Source organism: Oncorhynchus mykiss, chromosome 32 (assembly GCF_013265735.2).
Source record: "Oncorhynchus mykiss isolate Arlee chromosome 32, USDA_OmykA_1.1, whole genome shotgun sequence".
Classification (NCBI taxonomy): domain Eukaryota; kingdom Metazoa; phylum Chordata; class Actinopteri; order Salmoniformes; family Salmonidae; genus Oncorhynchus; species Oncorhynchus mykiss.
The window spans coordinates 18852046-18868498 of record NC_050572.1 but is presented as its reverse complement, the minus strand read 5'-3'; the positions used below and the strand labels follow the sequence as shown (position 1 = coordinate 18868498).

Genomic DNA, 16453 nt, shown 5'->3' with positions numbered 1-16453 from the left:
TTTTCAGTCGGGATTAGAATGTTTGGTTTGTCATTTGAAGGACTTCATAGGTAATTGCACGTGGCCAGTGAAATTAGTTGAATATTCTTTCAACCAATTAAAAGCACGTTGCTGATACCCCTGGGAAAGAGTTTGTTGGGCACATCCAAAGTTAATGTTAGGTAACAAACATTTTCTAAACCTATGAGAATTACCCTGTCAGCCCTGACACGCTGTCCCAGTCTGAATGTAAACGTTACGTACAGCACTGAGTAATTGACCATCTTCATGCTAGAAGAACAATCTGTTTAATGCCCGTCTGGTGTCAGGCACAGAGAACATATATCACCGTCAACAGAAACAATCTCAGGGGCTTCCTGAACATTAAGAATTGACTTAAGGGAGATCAAGTCGCTTTCCGTAATGTGGAAACATCAAGCGTCGTCAACGTCCAATAACACAAACAGTAAGGCCAACATCTGTCATACACTGGATCTGCAAACCTAACAGAGTCTTCAGAACGGTTCTTCCATTTGTCTTTCTGCCACAGGATGATTCAGTAACAAACAGGTGTGCTAAACTACTACCTGACGTATTGTCCCTCTGGACCACATTTAGTTTATTTTTGGTTTGAGCAGCATGACTAAATGGATCCAGTCTGGGTTAAAGGAGGAACACAAAAGTGAAAGACAACTCACTCCCCAGAGTGATGGAACCAATGTAGACAACATGACAGCATCAGTCTTGTTGTGGGGGTTAGTCCTAAACTCCCCAAGTAAACCTCTGAAGAATCTCACTCTGTCATTGGGTGGGAAACACTGATGAGGAAGAGTGGGATGATGTTACATTTTCTAGCTAAGTAAGAGCCTTCACCTCCCAGCTTGACTGCACTGGGGTTAAGTTAGGGGTTATGCCACAAATTTGGAAAAATAAAAAAAGATGAGAAACGGGGTTCCCCATTTTGAACCGCTGACATTTAATTGGTCTTTAACTTTGCAGGAGTTTTATGGGTCGCCCGTAGTGTTTGTGTGCGTACAGTTTACACACAATTAATCAGTAATAGAGAGCGCCCAGAGCAGCCGGGCTTCAACAAAAAAGACTCCCTCTTTCACACAATGGTTTCCGGAAGCTTCTTTCCATGGCTTTTACCGACTCGGGTTAAATAAGGAAGCAGATAGTAGCAGATAGTAGATCCACACTGTGCTGGACTCCCTCCCTCCCCAAGCTCCCACAGCCAGCTGGGACATTTGCATACGGAGTGAAGGAGGGAGAGAGGGAGAAAAGAAGGGAAGGAGGGAGAGAGAGGGGGGGGTAGCACCAGACACTCCCACTGGCTATAAAGCCTAACCATACCGAACCTCTCAGACAGAAACCACATGTGGATCTGAGCACTGGGAGAGAGAGTGTAAAAGAGAGAGAGAAAGTGCAAGGGACAGACGTGGAGCCGAGCTGAGGGAGCCACGCAGACGTGGATCTGAGAGGAGAGAGCAAGAAAGAGAGAACGAGAGAGAGAGAGACAAATAGTATCCTGAGAGGATCTGAGAAACACAGTGGGACCTGACATTCCTCCATTTGGTTTCTCACCTAGAGAAAGGAAAGTTAAAACTCCACATGGGACTTTAATGAGAGAGGAACCACGCCATACTGGATTGGAGTGCATCGGAGTCAAAGGATTTAGAGAGAGATACTGAGGTAACACTTGTTACTTTTTCCTGTGTGATCATTGAACTATACATGCATGTCCAGGTGTCACAGCAGTAAACAAAGCCCTGAGTAGAGATAGAGCTAGTTGACTGTTGGAACTGCAGAGCACAGTGACCATGTCCTTCGCCATGGTGCGGCCGGCACCCAACCGGTACCTATACTCAGACATCTCCATGTTGTCCGAGGACGAGGAGAATGGAAGCGAAAGCTCGGGCTCGGACGACCGCTCCTTCAGGCTGGACGCCAGAGGCTATGACATCAAAGTCGGGGGCCGCAAACGGAAGCCGGGCAGTGCTGGAGCAGGGCGTCTGGGAGGGGGTCAGCTCCCGCCTCAGATGCTGCTCTCGCAGGACGGCTCCATCTCTCCGACGACTGGGCTGCCGCGGCAGCGCAACGCAGCCAACGCGCGGGAACGGGACCGCACCAACAGCGTGAACACGGCCTTCACCGCCCTGCGGACCCTCATCCCCACCGAGCCAGCCGACAGGAAGCTGTCCAAGATCGAGACGCTGCGGCTGGCGTCCAGCTACATCTCCCACCTGGGCAACGTGCTGCTGGTCGGGGAGACATGCGGGGACGGGCAGCCATGCCATGCTGGAGCGACCTCCTCTGCCCACTATTTACATCAGCATGGATCCCCGGCCCACGACGCAGAGAACTCCCAGCCTAAACAGATCTGCACATTCTGCCTCAGCAACCAAAGGAAAATGGTGAGTTAGTCTGTCCCAGCCGTCCACACCATGCATATGCCATTGTGCCTCAAGTAGGATACAAAACACCACGACTCCAACCACTAAAGCAGGGTTCCCCAAACTCGGTCGTGGCGCCCACCCTGGGTGCACGTTTTGGTTTTTGCCCTAGCACTACACAGCTGATTGAAATAACCAACTCATCATCAAGCTTTCATTATTGGAATCAGCTGTGTAGTGCTATGGCAAAAACCAAAACGTGCACTCGGGGTGGGCCCCACGACAGAGATGCAGAAACCTTGCACTAAAGTAAAGCATTATCCAATTAGAAGGCGTTTTGTTTAGGAAGTACCATGCTGGATGGCTCCTCGCTATATGATTCTTATAGCCTAAGTGATTTCAAATAAAAGATTGAAAAGCTTCAAACTTATGCTACCCTTAGACAAGAAAACTACATCTATTATTCCCTTATGTATTTAGGATCATCTGTTCTTGCGAGGTGAATAAAGGGAATCCTATGCACTCCGCTGTACTGGAGGGTGAGAGAGCAGCCCCTCAGTGCTCAGACAGAGACACAGCGACAGATAAGGATGCCCAGTTGTCCAGCTTCAACTAAACCTCTCAGTAGTAAGACCCAAATCCCCAACTCTCAGAGATAATTTTCTCAGACGTCTCAATTTGCTTCCTGTATTCAGTAGCGCGTCCCATTGTCTATTTGGTCTGAGAAGTTAGGGACCAACTGTATCGTGGGCAAACAGAAATTAGCCTAATCAAGGAAGTGTCACACCAAATACAAACACGCCATCTATCCCTCTCTCGCTCTCTCCTTGTCCTCTGCTCTTCCTCAGCATACGCCTGGGCAGATTCTGGCTCATAAAGCCAACACCACGTCGCATTAAAAATAAAAGTGTAAATCACGCTCCAGCCATGAGAAATACAACACAAAACCAAAAAACAGAGAGGGGGAAACTGTCATTTCACCTCACAAGAGCAAAGCAGCTTTCAAACTTGTACACCACATGCTCTTAACAATTAAGAGTCAACCATGACACTGGGACATTTTCGGTTAGGTACTACATTTCACCACCACAATATGTATTATACCCTCAGAAAACATGAAGACTGTCCAAAATTCATTTCATTGAAAAAAGCACAGAGGAAAGGAAAAAGCCTGGAGTCAACAATGTATATAGAACAGAATGCGTTTTAAGTGATTAAACTCTAAAATGACCTACTGGACTTACTCCTTTTAACTCCTAGTGGAGCAAACAACACAATACCAAGACGTATCACGACTCCAATACCAAGAAGTACCACGACTCCAACACCAAGACGTACCACGACTCCAACACCAAGAAGTACCACGACTCCAACACCAAGACGTACCACGACTCCAACACCAAGACGTACCACGACTCCAATACCAAGATGTACCACGACTCCAATACCAAGACGTACCACGACTCCAATACCAAGACGTACCACGACTCCAATACCAAGACGTACCACGACTCCAATACCAAGACGTACCACGACTCCAATACCAAGACGTACCACGACTCCAATACCAAGACGTACCACGACTCCAATACCAAGACGTACCACGACTCCAATACCAAGACGTACCACGACTCCAATACCAAGACGTACCACGACTCCAGACATAAAAACAGCTACTTACGTCTCCGTGCTCTGATCGAAAGCATTCTGGGAACATCTGCTCTATTCCCCAATCTGTCAGTGAGCCATCCTGAGCGATTTACACACGCATCCTGTGTTGACCTAAGGCTCTTCCTAGGGCTCCAATTAATAACACTGTCAACCACACACACACACACACACAACCTGCCTCGCTGCATCTCAGACCTCTGGCTTCCTAAATAAATCATGAATACGATATAATGACTCTCATTCTGCACAACACACACCATCACTAGAGATGTTCAATAGCATAACAGAGCTGCACAGTAGATGTGTTACACTGCCATCATTAATATATTAACATGTCTGGAGAGTCAAAACTCCAGACCTCTGGACAAATCTAAGACAAAAATATGCTCAACTTTCAAGTGTAATAGCACAAGCTCACCGTGAACAATATCTGAATCAACCTTGTTATAGCATCACCAAGGAGCGAAAACGGATTCAAGTAAACGCCTATTAGTAATGTTTCGTAGACGTATTCACTGCTACAAAGGGGCTCTTTAAAAGACCATGAAGGAAACAGAGATGCAGGAGTCATACAATTAATAACAATAAAAAGAGACTAATGGACATTCGCCCGACTGGAAGCAATCCTATTCGTCCATTTCATTGATTTTAGCAAGGCAGAATAAACCAGCAAATGAGATAATGGCCGTTTAAGTTTTTTTCTCCTGAATTAAAGGCCTTTCTATAGGAGGCCTGAGCTGGGACGATATTCGAAACAGATTGGGCTTCGGCTTTGTAGTCGAGGCTTTAAGAGGCGAAAGCGACCCACTCCAAACCGCACTGCTCTCTTTACCCATACTTAGCGCTCATTACTCCGTGAAAAGCATTGCTCAGCCAAGACTCATTGCTTTATTGTTGCTAAAGAAAGAGGAAAATAAAAAGGAAACACATTGAGGTACTGTAGAACACACGTCAAAATGTTTCCAATTCAGACAGAGAACAAATTGAGAACAGGATGATTGAAAAGAACAGGAGAGTTGTGCGATCTAGAACATTCACAAGCATTCGGAAGTGTAGGAAAGATGATAAAAACGCTTCATTGATCAATTAGCATACTGTTATGATATCACCAGCTTAGTACTTGTGTTGGACTCAACCAATCAGTGCTCCCATGGTGCTCTTTTTTAGCCTACTACTCATTGGATCAGTAAGATCACAGATTTGACATCATCAGAGAGAGACCGTCAATTCACTCTGAATTCTCTTTATTGTTTTTCAAGTTTTTTCCTGCCACTGAAGTCAGAGGCCAATTTATGTGGACACACACAGAAATGATTTGCTTACAGATGTGTGTATGTGTTGTAAGTGTGTGATCTTATCACATTTTCCAATCCAAAATTGTATCCATCTGGCACAGCTCTACCTTGCTTGGAGTGGAATAAATAATTTTCTACGCAACAGTCAAGCTAGACATCTCATGCACGCACATACCCCCCCCCACACACACACCATCATGAAACGTTTTACATTTCTATTGACAGCAAATCAACTGTATAAAAGTGCACTTCAACTAAAGCCCCATTATGACGACATAAGACAGAGCAGAACAAAAAATTAACCACATTTGAGGTTCCACCCCCCCCCCCAGCTCCCTCTTTCGTTTGGGGCTGCTCAGCACAGTCCATTAGGGAAGGGAGCATTCTTTCTCCCTAATAGCTGTAGCAGGTGAAGACAGGGGTTATGAAGGATGGCAGGGGGATTGCATAACAGGACACACAGGAGCAGACGACCCCTAGTCAAATGGACAGTACGTGTGCAGCAGCAGTTTCTAGGAGAGCAGGGAAAGAACTTGGCGAGCTTCCTCTGTGTACTGGTGCTGGGGTTAACCCAACAGATTACTAATTGAGTATAGACAGCCTCAGAGGCCAGTCCCAAAGCTGTGCACTAGCCAAGCAGCCACATCGCTCATATTTTATGTAATTATCTCGAGTTCCTTCATTACAGCCATACAGAAGTTACTAAAGCTTTTCCCTGCAAAAGGAGTCTATCAGTGTGAACATGTAACACATTATGAAATTACCCAGTGTGAACTAACAGTATGCTGAGAAGCACGCTAGAATTAAAAATAACACTTAGTTGAATATTGTTGTAACTTAATATTTCATTTTAATCTAAAATACTATTGTCCAACTGTAATATAAGCCTTAACCATATGATTAAAAACAGAAATTTTTTACTTCACACCTACAAACACCTGTTTAACAAGTTATTCTAGAATATGTAATATTGTGTCCAACTTTTGTCCACAGACAAAACAGGGTGTAAAGAACCCACGCTCAGAATAGTTAGGATGACCAGAAGGAAAGCAGGCTGCATTTAATAACCCAAACAGATGAATCTTCCGTTAGGGCTCAAGTTACGTCTGAAAATCCACTCACCCCTGCGCGTGCACACACACACACACAAAGCTGACAAGTGCCTCCATTGTAATCTTGAACCAATCTGCCAACGTTACCTGTCCGGCCGAAACCAAACCAAATATTTGCCTAAAGAATGAAGCCTGAGGAGAGAATAAAAACACACATCGGCTTCTGTGTCTGTGGAAACGTAATATGTTGTGATATGTTTATAAAAACAACAAAAGTCTTCCCATGTAATTAGATGCTGTATAAGCAAGTGGTGGAAGCTTTAAAAAGAAAAGAAAAAGGTGTGAGTTCAATCAGAAAAGCCTTCACATTTGGTTTCAGCTGCTGCGGAATTAGCCCTATACATCTTTACAATGTGTTATACAGGATATGAAAAACAAATGTTAAACAAAAATCCTATTAGTCGGGTGTAAGTGATCCCTGGAGCCGACGAATGGGACTTTAAAGTGGCACTGAACAAAAACAATAAACCAAAGAAAATAAAAAAAAAAGTTCCTGGCCCGTTTTCAAGAGACCGTCTGACCTCATCAATTGGAGACGAGTGTTTTGACAGGGCGCCTGGGCCTGCCTACGTCAGACATAGCCGTGGAAACGATGGCATTCCATGGCCTGGTCTCCCGGTCTCTGGGTTAATCCGTAGGGAGCACAATGTGAGCCAGGTGTCCTAATGCTAGTTCTGCCACTCAGTGTATGGTGAGAGGAGAAAACATGAGCCTCCCCCATGGCCATGCTACAGCCCACAAGCCCCAGACCAGTCGACATCATACCTCCCCAGTCCACACAGACTTCACACATCCTCAGTCTACAAAGGCCTCCAGGCAGCCTCCACTGCAGGCTGGACCAGTGGGTTAGAAGAATAGAACTAGTCTGACAGGCGAGAGCAGCGCACTCACTCAAAGGGTTAATGTCAGACAAACTATTTTATTTTCCTTTACTTACGCTACCTCATCAATAAGAAGCATTGTAAAATAGTTAAGATTGGGATAGAATCCGTCTTGGAAAAGTATTTTCACAAAGTGTTTAGTATTTTTTTTTTTACTATTAATAGCCTACTAGAAAATGTTAACTTTTTTTCACTCTTTCTTTCAGAGCAAAGACAGAGACAGGAAAACTGCTCTAAGAAGTTAATATCTGGAGGACGACAGAGGGAAGAAACTGCCTTGATGAGCACAACATATGAACCAGAACTGTGGACCAGAAACGTGACATTCTTAAAGGTGTACATAAATCAAAACCTGTATTTAATTATAACCCCCCGTCCCCCAAAAAAAAATCTGAACTGAGATGCTAAGTGTAGTTTCTGACGAGGTAATCATTTTTGGATGGAAAGAGACTGGAACTTCTTGGACAATGGAAGCATGCCCGGATTCAAAGAGGAGATCGAGAATAATCATCCCTCTTAAAAACATTCACCACTTCTCCATTCCATGATCTCTCAAAGACTTGAACAGGGAGATGAAAAAGAAACACACAAAAATAACATTGCTCTCATCTTTTCTTTACCTGAGAACGTCTGCATATGAAACGTAATAACCACAACCCTCTCTGCATGAGACAGACACCCAGACAGTCGGTAAGGACTCAGATGAGCCACGGTGGAACTAAAAGGGCTGTGGTAAGGGGGGTTGTAATGGAAAGGGCAGGCAAAACTGGAACCCATGGTTGACTGTATCAGGCTACTTGCCGGAAAGTAAGCAAACTGTTCCACAAGCCAAATATATAACACAGCTTTCACTTCAAATGTAACTGGGTTTTGTGGTCAGGGAGTTTCTACCCCGACAGACAACTGCCTTTCTCCTGAAGATAAATCCTCAGCATTCTGTCTTATGTAATTTGATGTTCTGTACAATATTTGTAAGAATCTGTTCAAATTCATGTCTAAATAAATATGCTTATGAATTAATTAAGTTTATTTCAAACAGGTAAGATTCTTTTATTTTATTGTTATTTTGCAATTCCCAGTGAAAAAGAAAGTACTTAAATTTCAATGTGTTTTTCAGTCTGCTGATAAATATGATATTTCTTCCAGTTTTATTTCTGAGGTTTTTGATCATGACCAAATCAGGTGTACAAACAGCTATAAAAACACAGTGAGGTGTGATAAGGAACAAACCACAAGTTGATCATCTCGCGCTGTCCAGCTAGATTGCCATCTTTACCACACTTCATTACTCACACACACAGCTGTTCACTCAAACCCTTCATTTACTAGAGATGTAACTAAAAAAGGGACTGTCGATTTGAGACAGCATCTAGTTTCTTCCATATTCACAAGAAATCTCATATTGCAACTATTGAACTCAGTCAACTGTGACCAACAAAAAAAGTGGCCAGTAAAGGCCTCAACAACTCAAATTACAAAACTTGTTTTTTTTTCAGAATCAGCCAGATGATATATGCAGTATTCTCTTCAGTGCTTTGAAGAGTACAGCTAAGACATTCTGTAGAGACAGTCGCTTACTACGAACACACTGAGGGGGAGGGTTCCAGGGATGAGTTTGGGCATCGTTGGTCGCGGCTGAGTTTGGGTGTATGGCAGGCCCTCGTCGGTCGGGACCTTTTAAGGAGCAGCTGCGAGGCTCAGCTGGGGATGTTTGGATCTGCAGGTACAGGGCTCCTGGCTGCCTGCCGCAGCCTGTCACTCAGCCCAGACCATTCTACCCCCAGCCCCCACGCTGTCCCTCAGCCCAGACCATTCTCCACCCAGCCTCCACGCTGTCCCCCGGCCCAGACCATTCTCCACCCAGCCCCCACGCTGTCCCCCGGCCCAGACCATTCTCCACCCAGCCCCCACGCTGTCCCCCGGCCCAGACCATTCTCCACCCAGCCCCCACGCTGTCCCCCGGCCCAGACCATTCTCTTCCCAGCCACCACACTGTCCCCGCAGCCCCAACACTGTCCCCTAGACCCGACCAACCTGTCTGGTAGGAAAAGGAATCCTGCACACCTCTGGAATTCCTCCCCCTGTCCCTGGTCATGTCTAGGTGGGATACAGCTTGTCAAAGACATTTGCATTTTAGCTAACCCAAACACTGTTCCTCTCTCGGCCAGAACTGTGTCCACTACTCCCTGACCTCCAGGCCACCCCCTTCTCCCTCCTCTCTTTCCCCCCACCAGGGCTGCCTCCTGCTGGGGCCAGGTCTCGTGGTTGGCCCTTGCTATCACACTCACCCATCAGCCCTGTCACAGGCAGCGGTGGAAACCAAATGTGGAAATGTTCACAACCACTGGGAGCGAGGCTAGCTGCTCTTTTGCCCTTCATTCACGACAACGTGGACAAACCCACTAACCTCTATTTCTAATGGAAACTAAAATATTTGCCATGTAATGTTTAGTACACTACAGTACACTATAACCATGAACTCAAGTGTTCTGTTGATAAGTAACAAATTACTTTGTCAGATCCGTGACTTGGTCATAGAAAAACTCTTTCAAGAAGAATACGGGATTTGCGTAAAATGCAGAAATTTGAATTAAGAGGATGCCAATGTTCCTTAGTATAGGGAAATCTGGAATTCACTCCAACTCAGATTGTGAGATCAACACTGGGACGTGAATGCAAATGGATGGGCGGCAGAATTTGACTATTTCAAGGTTAAACGAACATGGTTTTTACCTATTACACTTCCAAGTAAAAATACTCTGTTCCTCTGTGTCTTGCAAAGAGCGAGAGTACAGAGGTAATGTCTTGCTTTGCTGTCTCGACCAAGTGACGTGAAACCCACCGTACAGATTAACACCAGAAAGTACCATCTCAGTATGGCTGTGGGGACAGTGAATCAGGGTAAACTACCTATAGTGTTGGAAATGGTGACGTTGGTCGGTCTGTCTCTTCAGTCCCTATGGGTCCCATTCAGGCATATGGAATGGTTAGCGGTGAGCAGACGCCAGCCAGCCAATGGAGACTCATGTCTGGTCTGTAGAAGTGCTCCTCTCCAGTCATGCCCAATGAGAGGATGACCGTGAGGGGGGCCAGGGGAGGGTAGATCACCCTACACAAGACTGGGGCTAACCACCGGGGGATGGATGGTGGTTGTGGGATGCAGAAACCATATCGTTGCGACGCAGAAGACCCTTAGAAGAGGAACTCGTCTGACGGAGCTTACAATGAATCTGGAGACCCGGAAACCAGGGGTTCCTCCCCAACGAACTGCCTCTTCACACTTTTTAAATTTCTAACGTCTTATGTTGTATGGTAGTACTGTAGGAACCAGGGCTAATAATAAATAGTTTGTTATTTCGCAAAATGGCAAATCCACAATATCTGAGAGGTCGCGACGAAGTCAGGCCCTCATTCAGTGAGGCGGAGTGTAACGTCAGCTCACCACAGCTGTCGAGCCACGGTGCAGCGAGGTCCACACGCCACGCTAACTTGATAAATAAATATTCTGAAGGATCCTCGTACATGCGGTTTAACCTTGGGAGTGAGTACAGCCTGTGGAAACTTTGCATTCCGACTGAGCACGTCCAGGTTTTTCCAAAATGGCTTTTCCACCTGGGCAAAAGCATCCGGTACATCATTCAGAGAAAATTTTTATTTATTGAAAATTAAATATCAAATGATGCCCTGAAGCTTTCCTTCCCCTCCCCACCACTACAGCCCACAGGTATTATGACAAAATAGAAAGCCATCGGGTAAAGAGAACGAGGAAATCCCTTGCTTGTGCCTTAGAGAACGCAGCAGATTTCGCAACTAACTGTAAACGCCAACATACCAGTGATGTCAATTCCGGTAATTTTCTTTCCCCACGGCCACCACAAAAACCTTCTACAAGCCACAGAAAGATTCATAGGTTTTAATGGGAAAACGCATATTTTCAGGCATTGCCAGAGTAGATAGATTGAGGAAAGAGGTAGAGAGGATAAAGAGAGAAGGGAGTCTAGGTGAGGACAGATATTCTGCCACACTCCTCTCTTCCTCATTTTCTTCCTAGTAGACCCAGAGCCGTAAAATGATTTTTATAACCCCAGTCTCCGTAGAAACTCTGAAGCTCTGACAGGGGAAAGAGAGTGGGAGAACCCGGGCCCGGGCTGGTGTGAAGGAGAAATCAAACAGTCTAGACATCTCATCTCTTAGCTGTGCCGAATGTGAGAGCTTCAAGCATTCTGGTTGCCCCCCATCCCCGTCAACACTCACCACCACCCCTGCTCACTAACACCCCTGTCCCCTGCTTCCCTCCCCAGAGTTTCGCCTTGCAATCCCACCGCCATCTCCAAACCCCTCCTTCCAACCGAAACACATGGCAGCCCCCGTTGGCAGTTGGTTTCAATCAGGCCTTCTGGCAACAGGACACACACTGGGCCAACTGGGAGTCGTGCTGAATACCGGATGAGAAGGAAGTCCTAAAAACTACGGAACGACAGGTGGCTGCTTTGGCAGCCCCACACCCCCCCCCCCCGCAACAGTCTTCCCTCCTCTCTTAAAAACACCCCCCACCTCTATGCACCTGCAAAGGTCCGGCATGCTGCGGCCGGGGGTCCTGTTTGCTCTGTCGGAGCAGCACGCGATTCGCCCAGCCACTTCTTAAGATCACCCCCCACCCAGACAAGCAGCTCTGGATCAACATTCCCCCACCGACTTAGAAAAACACAACCCTGCTTCTCCTTAAATAGACTATTAAAAAGAGATTTCCTGCTGACAGCACAGTGACAGGCCAATATTACACATAATTTACTACCTATCTGTCAATTTTATCACCATATTGATTTCAGCAGTGCTGCAGAGCCTGAATGCAAACCTTTGTGTCCCTAGGATAGGAACAGTTTGGTAAGTAGTTTATCCTGGGCCAATGCAAAATGGTATACCTGGTCCTCTGAGTCCTCTCACAGCCCTTTTATTGGCCCGGGGCCCAGAGCAGCACAGCACACTGATCAATATCAGACTGTTTGAGGAGACACAATGCATCTTCTAGGTAACCTGCTACGGTGACTCCATCAATCAAGACAGTGTTTCAGGGTCCATGTCATACACGTCAGCACCGACCGTAGGTCCGGGCTGCATACAGATGACCACACTGAATACGTGGATGGACTTAACACAGCCAGTATGGAACTGAACTATTGTGGGAGGGTAAAATGAGACCAGGTGGCCGGGGGAATGTCTAGACTCTGGACTGTTTCCAAGAAGGACTACAGAGAGGATGACAATATTAGTGTAAAAAAATTAGTGGAAATCTCTCCTACTCTAGGTCTCTTTCCCCAGGTAGAAATCCTAAAATGGTTAGAATGAAAAATGACTACTTGGGAACAGTAGGTTTCATATCTTGAGAAATACGTTGAGCATCATGACATTCATCTGCAAGGCAACAGTATATGGGAGAGGAAGAATAAGTGGGAGGGAGAGGGGCCTTATGGCTCCTTATGGAATCTTTATGAATCGGCTTACATCTAATGCTGGTAACAGAACACCACCCACGTTCAATTAGATTTAATTGAATAAATCTTTAAGAATGGATTGTAGAACAAAACCATTGTTTTTAATAGTGCAGCGGCAGATAGATTTCATAAAAACCAAGCCCATGTCTATCGAACCACAAAATATATTAATCATCCCTCTTCAACGTTAATGTCATCCAAATGGCTAAGGGGGAAAAGCGAAACAAAATACCCTATACCCTATTCAAACGTCAGGTCTGGTTGTTCCTCTAATAAAGAGAGGAAAAACACAATCATCTATTGTGAGCGAATAAGCAGTCATTTTGAGTTAAAATCAGACGCATATATTGGAAAAGTAGGGTTGATGATGTCTTTGGTTTAAGGCGCAACCAACCAATGGCACTTCCACCATCTCCACTATTCTTGATGGCTACATTGAGTTCCATAAGGAAGTTTTAGTGGCCGCTGAGGGCTGGCAATGGTTATTTCATTCCAGCCGTCGAAAGCAAGGCCCCATTCTCCGACTGATGCTGATGTACCTGGCTTGCGGTGTATGATCATAACTCTTGAAGTAACATGGATTTACTGCTTGTAAAAATATAAAAATACCTAATACTTGGGAAGGGAGGTTGGAGTCAAATGAATTGAATGAACAGGGGTGGGGGAGAGAAACAGAGTTAAATACTGTAGACTAGAGGAAGACCGTACAGGGCATGGGGCCACCTATTTAACCACAACATGACGAGACCACAGAGTTGAAACATCCTCTCCATACATTAAACATGTTCTCCAGTCTCACATGTATGGGATCTCTGCTATCCCCATTTAAAAAAGGCAGCACTCACACCCAAGTTATTGCGCTGGTCTCCTGAAAAGACACACATGTCAAGAAGCTGATTAAACAGCATGATCATTACACGGGTGCACCTTGTGCTGGGGACAATAAAAGGCCACTCTAAAATGTGCAGTTGTATCACACAACACAATGCCACAGATGCCTTAAGTTGAGGGACCGTGCAGTTGGCATGCTGAATGCAGGAATGTCCACCAAAGCTGTTGCCAGATAGAGAAATTAACATTAAATTATCATAAGCCACCTTCAACATAGTTTTAGAGAAGTTGGCAGTATGTCCAACCGAACTCAAAACCGCAGACCACTTGGAACCACACCAGCCCAGGACCTTCACAGGCTTCTTCCCCTGCGGGATCGTCTGAGACCAGCCACCCAGACAGCTGATGAAACTGTGCGTTTGCACAACAAACAAATTTCTGCACAAACTGTCAGAAACCATCTCAGGGAAGCTCATCTGTGTGCTCTTCGTCCTCACCAGGGTCTTGACTTGACTGCAGTTCAGCGTCGTAATAGGCTTCAGTGGGCAAACGCTCACCTTCGATGGCTACTGGCACGCTGGAGAAGTAATGGATCCTGGTTTCAACTGTAACGGGCAGATGTCAAACACTGTGTATGGCATTGTGTGGGTGAGCGGTTGTCAACGTTGTGAACAGAGTGCCTCATGGTGGCGATGAGGTTATAGTATGGGCAGGCATAAGCTACGAAAAACAAACACAATTGCATTTTATCTATGGCAGTTTGAATTCAGAGATACCGTGACGAGATCCTGAGGTCCATTGTCGTGCCATTCATCCACCACCATCACCTCATGTTTCAGCATGATAATGCACAGCCCCATGTCGCAAGGACCTGTGCGGAATTCCTGGCAGCTAAAAATGACTCAGTACTTTGATGGCCTGCATACTCAGACATGTCACCCATTGGGGTTGGGTTAAATGCGGAAGACACATTTAAGTTGAATACATTCAGTTGGACAACTGACTAGATATACCCCTTTCCCATTGAGCATGTCTGAGATGCTCTGGATCGACATGTATGAAGGAGATGTGTTGCGCTGCATGAGGCAAATGGTGGTCACACCAGATACTGACTGGTTCTGATCAACGCCTCTTCGTTTTTTAAGTAACTGTGACCAACAGATGCCGATCTGTATTCTCAGTCATGTGAAATCAATAGATTAGGGCCAAATGAATGCATTTCAATTGACTGATTTCCTTGTATAAACTGTAACTCAGTGCAATCTTAGCAAATTGTTGCCTTTATATTTTTGTATGTATACATTTTTTTATCCTCATCAATAAACACATATACAGTGCCTTCAGAAATAATTTTTGAGCTGGCCGCCCAGCAATCGAGGGAGAATGGCCTTGGTCAGAGAGGTGACCAAAAACCTGATGGTCACGCTGATAGAGCTCGAGTTCCTCTGTGGAGATGGGAGAATCTTACAGAAGGACAACCATCTCTGCAGCATCCCACCAATCAGGCCTTTGTGGTAGAGTAGCCAGACAGAAGGCACTCCTCAGTGAAAGGCACATGACAGCCTGCTTTGAGTTTGCCCAAAGGCACCTAAAGACTCTCAGACCGTGAGAAACAAGATTCTCTGGTCTGATGAAACCAAGATTGAATTCTATGGCCTGAATGCCAAGCGTCACGTCTAGAGGAAACCTAGCACCATCCCTACGGTGAAGCATGGTGGTGACAGCATCATGCTGTGGGGATGTTTTTTAGCAGCAGTGACTGGGAGACTAGTCAGGATCGAGAGAAAAATGAACAGAGCAAAGTACAGAGATCCTTCATGAAAACCTGCTCCAGAGCACTCAGCTCCCCAGAATGGGGTGAAGGTTCACCTTTCAACAGGACAATGACCCTAAGCACACAGCCAACACAACACGAGTGGTTTCGGGACAAGTCTCTGTATGTCCTTGAGTGGCCGAGCCAGATCCCAGACATGAACCCGATCTAACATCTCTGGAGAGACCTGAAAATATCTGTGCAGCGACACTCTCCATCCAACCTGACAGAGCTTGAGAGGATCTGTGGAGAAGAATGGGAGACTCTCCTAAAATCAAATTTATTTATATAGCCATTCTTACATCAGCTGATATCTCAAAGTGTTGTATAGAAACCCAGCCTAAAACCCCAAACAGCATGCAATGCAGGTGTAGAAGCATGGTGGCTAGGAAAAACTCCCTAGAAAGGCCAAAACCTAGGAAGAAACCTAGAGAGAAACCAGGCTATGAGGGGTGGCCAGTCCTCTTCTGGCTGTGCCGGGGTGGAGATTATAACAGAACATGGCCAAGATGTTCAAATGTTCATAAATGACCAGCATGGTCAAATAATAATAATCACAGCAGTTGTCAAGGATGCAGCAAGTCAGCACCTCAGGAGTAAATGTCCTAAAACAGGTGTGCAAAGCTTGTAGTGTCAGACTCGAGGCTGTAATCACTGCCAAAGGTGCTTCAACAAAGTACTGGGTAAAGGATCTGAATTCTTATGTAAATGTGATATGTCTATTTTTATAAATTTGTAAAAATTTCAGTTTTTGCTTTGTCATTGTGTGTAGATTGATGGGGGGGGGAAAACGATTGAATCCATTTTAGAAAAAGGCTGTAATGTAACAAAATGTGAACAAGTCAAGGGGTCTGAATCCTTACCGAATGCACTGTATAAACTTGCGCACACCCACACACAATTTATTAGGTACACCCATCCAGTACTGGATCGGACTCTCCTTGGCCTCCAGAACAGCCTGAATTCTTTGGGGAATGGATTCTATG

At 45.5% G+C, this 16453-nt stretch overlaps 2 protein-coding genes across 3 annotated transcripts in view; one reads left to right on the top strand and one right to left on the bottom strand.

Moving 5' to 3' along the window:
• Positions 1-16453, bottom strand: part of LOC110488045 (ribosome biogenesis protein bop1) — a 159143-nt gene that overhangs the window by 94362 nt on the left and 48328 nt on the right. The gene's annotated exons all lie outside the window — the stretch shown is intronic.
• Positions 1144-8476, top strand: scxa (scleraxis bHLH transcription factor a). The gene is made up of 2 exons (XM_021560015.2): positions 1144-2393; positions 7538-8476. The coding sequence occupies exons 1-2, from the start codon at positions 1800-1802 to the stop codon at positions 7574-7576; spliced, it is 633 nt and encodes a 210-aa protein (XP_021415690.1). The 5' UTR covers positions 1144-1799; the 3' UTR covers positions 7577-8476.

Bases quoted from the DNA above. Each gene is read 5' to 3' on its own strand.
- scxa (XM_021560015.2), top strand. From the start codon at position 1,800: ATGTCCTTCGCCATGGTGCGGCCGGCACCCAACCGGTACCTATACTCA. The intron at 2,394-7,537 runs GTGAGTTAGTCT...TCTTTCTTTCAG, and splicing joins TCAGCAACCAAAGGAAAATG to AGCAAAGACAGAGACAGGAA.